The 10,953-nt window shown below is 41.6% G+C and overlaps 1 protein-coding gene across 3 annotated transcripts in view; it reads right to left on the bottom strand.

Moving 5' to 3' along the window:
- Positions 1-2,620, bottom strand: part of nsmce2 (NSE2 (MMS21) homolog, SMC5-SMC6 complex SUMO ligase) — a 59,962-nt gene extending 57,342 nt beyond the window's left edge. Inside the window, exons 1-2 of one of the 3 annotated variants that reach the window (XM_084332630.1) lie at positions 2,375-2,620; positions 1,837-1,985 (exon numbers count right to left, since the gene is read on the bottom strand). In XM_084332630.1, coding sequence (XP_084188756.1) covers positions 1,837-1,957 — 121 coding nt within the window. In that variant the 5' untranslated portion in view covers positions 1,958-1,985; positions 2,375-2,620. The other 2 variants (XM_084332631.1, XM_084332632.1) reach the window with 2 other exon arrangements.
- Positions 2,621-10,953: the final 8,333 nt, after the last annotated feature.

Here is a 10,953-nt window from a genome sequence, read left to right on the forward strand (position 1 = left end):
CTGCTTGTGTCAGTTGGTGGTATAGGTGCAGTGACGATGCCGATGGATTTGTCTGCTATTATCTTCTCAAAATCAACTGCTATATCTCTCACGGAGCTTGTTCCTGTCGCTCCTGTTATGTTGACAACTATTGTCTCCCTGTCGGGGACAATAGTCGATGGTCTCGGTGTATTCTCCTCTTTATTCTCCTCGTCGGGGCTTGTCGCCAACGGATCTTTATCCGCGTCGCCTTGAACGTTTCTTCTTGATCGTGTTTCAATCTGCGCCGCTGAAGTTGCCGTTTCTTGTTTCTTTCCCGTCCTTTCCTTATCCTTAACCATGTTGTCTTTTGATATAGTTAGTAGAAGGTCTTATCAATACATACGATGTGGTCTAATCTCTTTTGGTATTGTCCAAATAAGGTTTTTAAACGAAATTAACGTTGACGGGAGCGGAGCTATTGCCAAATGCGTGCGCTACATGTTGCAGCTAAACCGGAAGTCTACTCTCGCAATTTTGAAGTCCTTGGGGACGTGTCCCTGTTTTATGGAGAGGTTTATTATGTGTGTGATGACTGGGGTGATGGCGGCTGCTGAGTCTCTGAGGAATTTGGAGGGGATGTTGTCATGGCCAGTGGCCTTGTTCGGTTGGAGGGCGCTCAGTTTTTTGAGTACCTCATCTGTAGTTACCATTTCCAGTTTGAAGTCGTCTTTGTGGACGCCTAGGTTCTTGTAGTATGCTACTATGTGTTCTACCCCATACTGCCCTGAGTGGGAGGGTAGTTTGTTTACCAGTGTTGTGGCTATGTTTGTGAAGAAAGTGTTTAAGTAATTGGCTACATCCAGTTTGTCTGTGATGAGCGTGTTGTCCGTCTTTATGTTTATGTTTGAGAACCTGGTTTTAAGTTTTTTACTGCAGCCTAGTTGATTGTTGAGTAATTTCCAAAGTTCACGTGGTTTATTTTTGTTTTCCTCAGTTTTGTCATTGATGAATTTTTTTTAGCAGTTTTGATCATGGAGTTTACGTCATTTCTTAGTCTGTTTCTTTCTAGTTTGAGTTCAGTCACGTGGTCTTGGAGTTCACTGCTCGTGCTTTTGGCAAGCTTTGACTGACTTTTACGAAACTCAGAGCATTTTTTGTCTCTGGCTTTCATAGCGGTCAGTATTTCAGTGTGCATCCATGGCTCAGCGCGATTTTTTTTACCCTGGTGGTTCTTAGGGGGGCCATGTTGTTTAGTATTGATGAAATTTGGTTTTGAATCCAAGCCAGGTTTCTTCAACCAGTGTACCATTGAGTTCATCTGACCAGTCCAGACTCTCCAGTTCAAGGTTAAAGGCCTCGCTAGAGTAGGTTTTGAGGTCTCTAGATGTGACTGTTTTGTGACAGCCAGCCTTTTGTTTTAGCTTTTTGCGGGTACAGAATATCATATAATGATCACTTAACCCGCATGCTATAACCCCTTTATTAGAGATCTTGGACTTGTCAGAGGTCAGGATGAGGTCAATGGTAGTCTGAGTTGATTCACATACCCTTGTGGGTTGTGTGATTAGCTGGCTGACAAAAGGATGCTTATTCTACACGTAACCAAACATTTTCAGAATAACTGGAGAAATGCACCAATACTAGCTGAAAATACTGTTTGGGGGGGGGGGGGGGGGGGGGGGGCTCACACCGCTGTGAAGGAAGGGTGCTGCACAATAATGGATTTATCTGGATTCTCTTGTTTTCATGATCGTGGGAAGACAAAATCATAACTGAAATTGAAACTTGATTAATCGCCCAGCCCTAGTGTGCATGTGAGAGTGACTGTGTGAGCGAGTGATAGAGAAAGAGGGATCATCTACTTCTACTACTTACCCTGAGCTTCCACCAGATCCATAGCCACGTCTGTGACGATGTCCATTCCAGTCCCGATGTCTGTCTGACACGTCTTCAGACCGGACAGGGTGGCATGGACAGTGCTCATGGACAGAGTCATTATGACACAACTGTCTGTAACCTAACGACTGATGGAGAGAAACAAGACGGATGATGGTACCCATAGTTACATTAACCAAGAGTTACATTAACCCAGAGTTACATTAATAGTTTTCAATCAATCAGTTACACCATGAACCCAGCGTTACGAGTCATTCGTTTAACGTTATTATTACTAACTGCTCTTAGTTACATGCTACTTACATAGAGTATTACTAGACAGAGTATTTACCAAACCATTGGCTCGCTAACTTTAGTTCTTAACGTGCAAAGTTAGCTTACATAGCTAACGTTACTTTCTGTTGTCTAAGATAACAAAAAAAGGGACAAATAAGTTAACGTTACTTGACACTTTCTGCGTATGTAGTTTCACTCATCGTTACGTTACCAACGTGATGACGTGTGTAGTTTCACTCACCGTTACGTTACCAACGTGAGGACGTTAGAGATGCACAAAAATACCCGGGGAAAAAACAATAACGTTTTGCTGAAGTCAGTTACCGTGTGTGCATTGAAGAAAATCCTTGTTCGCAGTAACAGCTACGCTATATAAGTAAGCTAACAGTTAGCTAACGCTACGTTATGAATACATCTACTGGCTAACGTTAAACAGTGCGCTAAATGTGAACAAAATCAAATGACTATCGCAAAAAAGAAACCGACATCTTGCACACTACGTCACTCTGTGCGTGATTTTTTCCCCCCGTAGCCTATGTCTGCGAAGACGCTCTCTGATTGGCTAGCCGCGTACAGCGAATGAATGAATGAATGAATGAATGAATGAATGAAAACTTTATTAACAGATTGCAGAATGGGTACAGTGCAGTACAGCTCAATACATCCAATTGTTAAGGGGATGCAGACCAGAGAAAGACTTTCGTCTTGTTTCCACCAGGGTCCCCCATTTCCATTTCATCGTAACATATATGACATACATGACATACAGATAGACAGTACTGCTACATCTATACATTTATGACATACCAGATTTGCAATTACAGTACTGTATTTGTGATACAAAAAGAGTCCAGAAAGAAAAGAGTATATACATTAGGCGTAGAAACTGTACATTGGATTGGGTAGGTGGGGGTGGGACTGTACATTGGAGGTGGTTGGGGGGGGGGGGGGGGGGGGGTAGGAGGGGGGGGGGGGGTATTGGGTAGGAGTGGGGGGGGTGGGGGGGGGTTGGGTAGGAGGGGTGGGTGGGGGACACTGTATAACTGTACAAACAACACTGTACATTGGATTATGGGACTGTACATTGGACTGTACATTGGAGGTGGTTGGGTGGGTGGGGGGGGGGTGGGTAGGAGGGGTGGGTGGGGGACACTGTACAACTGTACAAACGTACAAAGACCCTCTCTGATTGGTTTAGCGCAGAAGGGTCTCTTCCGCATATTCAACAACAATTGATATGTTGTTCCCTAACTCTAAGCATAACCCACTTCGAAAGAGGGCCAAAGCATAACCAATTTGAAGCAGAGAATATGTAATAATAATAATAATAATAATAATAATAATAATAATAATAATAATAATAATAATAATAATAATAATAATAATAATAATAATAATAATAATAATAATAATAATAATAATAATAATAATAATAATAATAATAATAATAATAATAATAATAATAATAATAATAATAATAATAATAATAATAATAATAATAATAATAATAATAATAATAATAATAATAATAATAATACATCTATTTTATATAGCGCTTTTCCAGGTGCTCAAAGACGCTTCACATGGGCAGGAGAGACAAACTATGGCAAAACAAAAAAACAGAACAAAACAGAACAAAAATAATACATGACAAAATAAAATAAAACCGACAGAATTAGAGGTCAAAAGCAAAATTGAAAAGGTGGGTTTTGAGGGCTGATTTAAAAGATGTCAGGGTGTTTGCATCACGGATATGGCTGGGGAGGGCATTCCAGAGGGAGGGGGCAGCAGCAGCAAAGGCCCTGTCGCCCCAGGTCCGGAGCTTGGTCGTGGGAGGTGTTAGGAGGTTGGCATCTGCAGACCTAAGGCGACGGGTGGGCGTGTGACGGTGGAGGAGGTCGGACAGGTAGGGAGGGGCAAGGTTGTTGAGGGCTTTAAATGTGATGAGTAGTATTTTAAAATGTATCCTGTATTTGATTGGAAGCCAGTGGAGGTCGTGGAGGACAGGGGTGATGTGATCAGAGCGACGGGTGGAGGTGAGCATGCGGGCAGCAGAGTTTTGGACATATTGGAGTTTATTGAGAATAGTGTTTGGTGAGCCGTAGAGGATGCTGTTGCAGTAATCTAGTCTTGATGATATGAATGCATGAACCAGTGTTTCAGCAGCGGAGAGTGATAGGGAGGGGCGAAGACGAGCAATGTTCCGGAGGTGATAGAAGGCAGATTTGGTTATGTGGTTCACATGGGGGAGGAAAGAAAGGGTGGAGTCCAGGATGATGCCAAGGTTACGGACGTGAATGGAGGGGGTGACAATGGTACCATCAATATTTAGGGTGAAATCCTGGGTGTGGCTGGTGAGGGATTTTGGACCGATAATGATGATTTCTGATTTATTGCAGTTTAATTTGAGAAAGTTATTTTGCATCCATGTTTTGATGTCTGTGAGGCAGGTGCTGAGGGTGGAGAGAGTGGCTGGAGTGATAGTCTTGGTGGAGAGGTAGAGCTGAGTGTCGTCTGCATAACAGTGAAAACGCAGGCCATGTTGGCGGAGAATCAGACCAAGTGGAAGGATGTAGAGGATGAAGAGCAGGGGACCAAGTACTGAGCCTTGGGGGACACCATGAGTGATGGGGGCAGTGGGGGATTTGCAGTTGTTGATAGAGATGAATTGGTGCCTGTGTGAGAGGTATGATTGGAGCAAGGTGAGGGGGATTCCGGAGATGCCAACGGAGGACTGGAGACGAGTGATGAGGATGGGGTGACTGATGGTGTCAAAAGCAGCGCTGAGGTCTAGGAGAATGAGGATGGAGAGGGAACCAGAGTCGGCAGAGAGGAGTATGTCGTTGGTGACCTTTAGAAGAGCAGTTTCGGTGCTATGTTTGGTGCGGAATCCGGATTGAAATGTATCATAAAGGTTATTGTTGTCGAGGTAGAATTTTAATTGGGAGGCAATGGCTCGCTCAATTATTTTTGAGAGGAAGGGGAGGTTGGAAATGGGGCGGAAATTATCAAGGGTTTCAGGGTTGAGACCGGGTTTTTTTTAGTAGGGGGGTGACAGAAGCAATTTTGAGGGCGGGGGGAAATAGGCCAGTGGTCAGAGAGGTGTTTACAATGGAGGTGATTAGGGGAGAAAGGGCAGGGAGACAAGCCTTGACTAGGATGGAGGGGATAGGGTCCAGGATACAGGTAGAAGTTTTCATTGTAGAGAGAATGGAGGATAGGTCCGATGCGGTGATTTCAGTGAAGGATGTAAAAGGTGGGTTGGGCGGTGGAGAGGGGGTTGAATCCGGAGGGGAGATAGTGTTGGCGGAGGCAATTGTTAGTTGGGTGTGGATTTTGTCAATTTTTGTTTGGAGATGTGACAGATAGGAGACACATTTACTGACAGTGAAGGAACAGGAGATTGTGTCAGAGGGTTTAAGAAGTGTGTTGATGGTGGAAAACAGAGTCCTGGGGTTGTTGCTGCCAGACTGTATGATAGTGGAGTAGTGGGAGGAGCGTGCAGAGTTGAGGGCGTCTTTGTAGAGCTGTTGATGTTGTCTGTAGGCCTCTTTATGGACAGTGAGACCGGTTTTATTAGATAGCCATTCGAGCTGGCGGCCCTTGGATTTAAGGTGGTGTAGGTGCAGCTCAAAGTGGATTTTATTGACAACAAACATAACAACTTTGACAGATCAACATTTGTGTTTGCCTTGTCAGGGATAAAACGAAAAGTCCAGGACTTATTTACTGTTTACATCGTTGTCCCTGTTGTTACTGGTTTCAAGTGGCACTATGGCATCTGAAGTGCATCGAGCATTCTTAGTGCATGTAGTAGTATTCATGTTATTAGTATTCTGTTGTCTGTTAGCCAGTTCTTTATACTATCAATGGTGGTCACTACATTACATCTATAACTGTCCTTGTTGGTCATCATTTCCACTGTTATGCACCTGGCTTGCGGTAACGTTGCTGACATTATGATGCAGAAAGCTAACCTTATGATACAGAAGGCTCACGTTATGATACAGAAGGCTCACGTTATGATACAGAAAGCTAACCTTATGATACAGAAGGCTCGCGTTATGATACAGAAGGCTCACGTTATGATGCAGAAAGCTATGATGCAGAAGGCTCACGTTATGATGCAGAAAGCTAACCTTATGATGCAGAAGGCTCACGTTATGATGCAGAAAGCTAACCTTATGATACAGAAGGCTCACGTTATGATGCAGAAAGCTAACCTTATGATACAGAAGGCTCACGTTATGATGCAGAAAGCTAACCTTATGATGCAAAAATATCTGCGGTATCGTTACATGTTGGCAGCTAACGTTAGCTAGCTGCTAACGTTAGCTAACTGGGCTGGATATACGATAGCTAGTTCGCAGTCAAAGTCAAACGTTAGCAAACTAATAGTTTGGTCTACGTTTCTAATACATGCCATCAAATATTATGTCTTTATGAATTGACCTTACCTTTGAGCAAACATACGTGTCCTTGGTAATGGTCTTCACATTCAGTTGTGTATGTGGTCGACGACACAACAGAATCCATCGCTTGCATTTCTCTAGTTTTCGTTTGGGCTTCGGAAAAGGTATGAAATATACGCCTCCATCCAGTCGTTCAGGGTACCTGGTGTCCGAATTACAGGTACCCCACGCACAGCGTTTCACCATTGGATATTAGGTAGATAATAACATATAAACTGAACTCTTCACAGTGGTTTCGATCACAGCCGTCTGGTTTGATGTGCCACAAATGGGTTTTCTCTTGTTGTCCGACTATTCTCCAAGCTAGGATTTTTGCTGTGATATGATTGGACACATTCTATTTGGGGTGTGGTTTAGCGACAGGTCTATTACAGCCCATTAGCTACATGCATAGGCTTTATAAAAAAGTGATAAATAGAAATATAATAAATACAGGGAGCGCTCATCTCTTACTTAAAGCTGGATTGACGTTGCACTAAAAAGCTCCCAGAAGTGAATGAAGCTTAATAGAGCCTTTTGTTGATTTTTATCTAGTTTTAGCTCCACACACACGTTGTTTTTACTCGTTTACTAGTTTTAGCCCTTCTTTTATGTTTCTTTTACTAGCTTTAGCCCTTCATATTTCATGTTCTTTTTACTCATTTACTAGTTTTAGTCCTACTTATTCTATGTTCTTTTTTACTCTCGATAGTTTTTATGTTCTTCTACTCTACACTGTAGTGCTTTGAGACTTGTTCCACAAATATAAAGCAACCCTACAAATTAAATACATTATTATTATTATTAAAGGTTCTATTCATTAGGATGAATGACTCAAAATGAACTAATCAATAAAAAGGATTGAACTACTGTTGAATGCCGATGGGATGTCTCTTATCTATCTTAGATCACCTACTCGAGATAGACCCCTGTGGCCGCCCGATATCCCCCAGCGAGGTGCTAAACTCACTAAGTTCTCGGGTCAATTACTATTTCTATCAAGCTTACTTCATAGTCACTAGTTAGTTATATCCAGTTGATATGAAATGTAAGCATAAAAGAGTTGTTAACCTCTTCTTTGTTTGTAATAAACCGAATGTATGTCTGGGAGAACTCTTATTGCCTATAATAACAATAATATTATTATTATCATTACCATCATTATTATCATCATTTTACAAAATGCCTGTAATGCTGCTTATTTGAAAGTCTGGTGATATTACTTCACCGTTTAATAAGTTTTACTACTGCCAATAGTGTAATATTAGCATACTAACAATTAATCATTATTTGCATGCCCCAGTACCCCTTATCAACTCGACAGGCCCATCCGTCCGTGGTACCGATCATCCAGTCCTGCAGTGACTAGACCATCAATTTCCCACAAACTTGACAGAGCCCGTCGAACACAGAGATACCGGAACCCGCAAACAACAAACAGTGCCATATGTATATATATATCCTTTATATAACTTTAGCTGAAAAGCAGTAACCAGCAATTGATTCAATCTGTATTTCAGGATACCAGATCATAGTCACCTCAGATGAAAGCAGGGCGCGGCCAGCCTCGTGGCCCATTGCGGTAGAAAGCAGTCCACGAACTCAATAGATATTTAAACAAAGTATTTTTAATTAGAAAAAAAGCAAGTTACAAAAGAAACTGTATTGGAAATGTCCAATTCAGTTAAAATAATTATAAAATAAAACAACATCTCTTCTCTAGTATAGCATAGCCTATACGCCTGGGCCCTCATTTATCAACTTGACGTACGCACAGATATGTGCTTAAGCCGTGCGTACGATCATTTCTAAGCAAAGTGTGGGATTTATCTATTTGAACTTGTGCTCGACTTTGTGCGTATATTTAAGCACAGGTCGGACCATGCGTAGTTGGCGCCCGGTGGTAGAATATTTTTACAACGCGGAAATAAGCACTGACTGCGCTCCGCGTAACTCAACTCGTTATTATTTTGCGCATATATTGCAGAAATACGGGAACGTTTTGATTATATTTAAAAGGCTTTGCCATTGTTAAACGTAATAAGTGGAACCCCGAAGCTGTAAGCAGAATACAAGTCATATGAACACCCATGATATAAACGCATTGCAACGAGAACAGACAGAGGTTATTTGTTGAGTGTATGTGTATACAAAACCCTTGCAATAAATGTGTCTTACATGAATGAAAAGCATACATGCTCTGGACACAGAGCATATATCGTGTGGGTGATATCATGACTTGTATTCTGTGTCAAAGCCTAAATCAAAACGTTCCCGTATTTCTGCAATCTATGCGCAAAATAATAACGAGTTGAGTTCTAACAAAGAACGTATTACATGCTGGTAGGCTGATAGAGTAAACTATGATATGAATATGATATGATATAAAGGTATACTGGTCCGTCCGCGAGGATATCGAGGACTGTAAAATAGCGACAGTAGTGTAATTATAACGGGCTCATGCGGGAACAAGAGGTTGGCTTGCTTGTTTGGCACGGGGGGCAGAAGCAGAACACCTACCTCCAAACGCCATTAAATATTGTTTCAAATAAAAAGCGACATACTATTATTTTGTGTCATGTTTCCAAATAAGATTGGCCACAACGGAATGCTTTCTACTTCAATTTGTTGATTAGAATAGATTACCTCGCTCCGTTGAAACTTCACTGAGCTCAGCACACAGACATGATAATAATAATAACAACAACAATAATAATAATAGCTTCATTTTACATAGCGTCTTACAAGAGACCCATGCAAGGTCGCTTTACATAGATGGGGGGGGGGGGAATAACAAAGTAATAAAGATAGTGGACAGACTATGTAAATATGATGATGGGATTCAAGTTCGCGTTTTTATTGATCATAGGCATGCTGTCAGAGTATGATGTCATAATCAAACATTCTAGAACATTTGTCATCACAGATCATGTCATAATAGAACATAGGCTACATGGCATGGTCCATCGTGATATTGTGTAGACTGTTATTACTGTACTACCACCCATTGTGACAACAGCCTTGTGAGCTCCCGCACACAAACATGATGGAATTCAAGTTCATGTATTGATCACATAGGCAGGCTACATCATACATGGCAGTGAGATTCATTGTTCCTGTATATGCTCTCGTATTATTGTTTATATAGGCTACCCAATACTGACATCAAAATAGATTGTATGCCTCTAGAAATCATATGCAGCAGGTAGAAAATTGACGGAAAATCCGTCGCGATTTGGAATAAAATTGAGGAGAACTTTAATCCCTGGGTATTAATCAAACAAAACGGAAAAAGGCAGTCATATTCCAGCACGGTCTTTATTAGTGTTTGCGCTGTCCAGGCAGCAATGGTTAATAGATATCATATCCGACATCACCGTACGTGTACACGTCTGTCAGCCTGTCTCATAACACGCTTCCCTCGGTTTAGTCCATTTTTCCACATTTCATGGGGGTGTTCCATTGCCGTATATGGTTAATCGGGGCGGTTTTGGTATGCAAATACGTGAAAGTGTGCACGAGCCTCAGCGTAGAAGCAAGGTGATATTTATCATGACAGGTGTGCGTAGGACCTGTGTACGCACGTGTGATAAATCCCGTTTTTTTTGTGCATGCATACATTCTAAATTCTGTGCTTACGTGTGGAAATAGAACATTTTCCAAGAAAACTTGATGAATGAGGGCCCACGTGTCTGAAGTCAAAAGTGAAAATCTGACAAGCTGAAAAATCTAAATCTGCTCGACGAGAGTGAAACTCTGTTTTATACATAGGTCCGTCACGTCATATAGCAAGCACAGATAAACACTCCCTCTTTCAACTTGTGTCGTTGTTATTGGCTCATCGCTACTCCACTAGTTAGTAACTAAAAAAAGTAACAGATTACTGTGCTGTGTGAAACCCCCTAAGATTTTCTAGCAGGCAAGCAGAGGCCCCCAAGGTCGTAGACACATTCCTGGCTCCACTCAACAGTAAGAGAAGAAGACGAGGGAGACTGCTGTATACAGTACATGGTCCTTCTATCATGAATAGCCTATACGCTTATATATATATATACAGATATATATATATACCTGTACTATTCAATACTCATATACTTAACCACTGATTGACATGCCCAAACATAATACATGTATCCTGTAGTCTACAGTGTACAATAATTCTCTGCCTCATAACTGCAAGGCTTTCTCTCCTTTCCTCCTCTGCCAAGGTCACATTCCTGTCTTTACAGCACAGAGGCCCCTTCTCTTTCCATTCTGGCTGTGCAGCCCAGCCCAGACATAGAGTAATTACAGGAATACAGTAATACAGTAACATATGCCTAGATTTAAAACAGATATATAATAATAACATAACAATATACAATAAACA

This window comes from Notolepis coatsorum (genome assembly GCF_963971535.1).
Source record: "Notolepis coatsorum genome assembly, chromosome: 17".
In the NCBI taxonomy this organism is placed as follows: Eukaryota; Metazoa; Chordata; class Actinopteri; order Aulopiformes; family Paralepididae; genus Notolepis; species Notolepis coatsorum.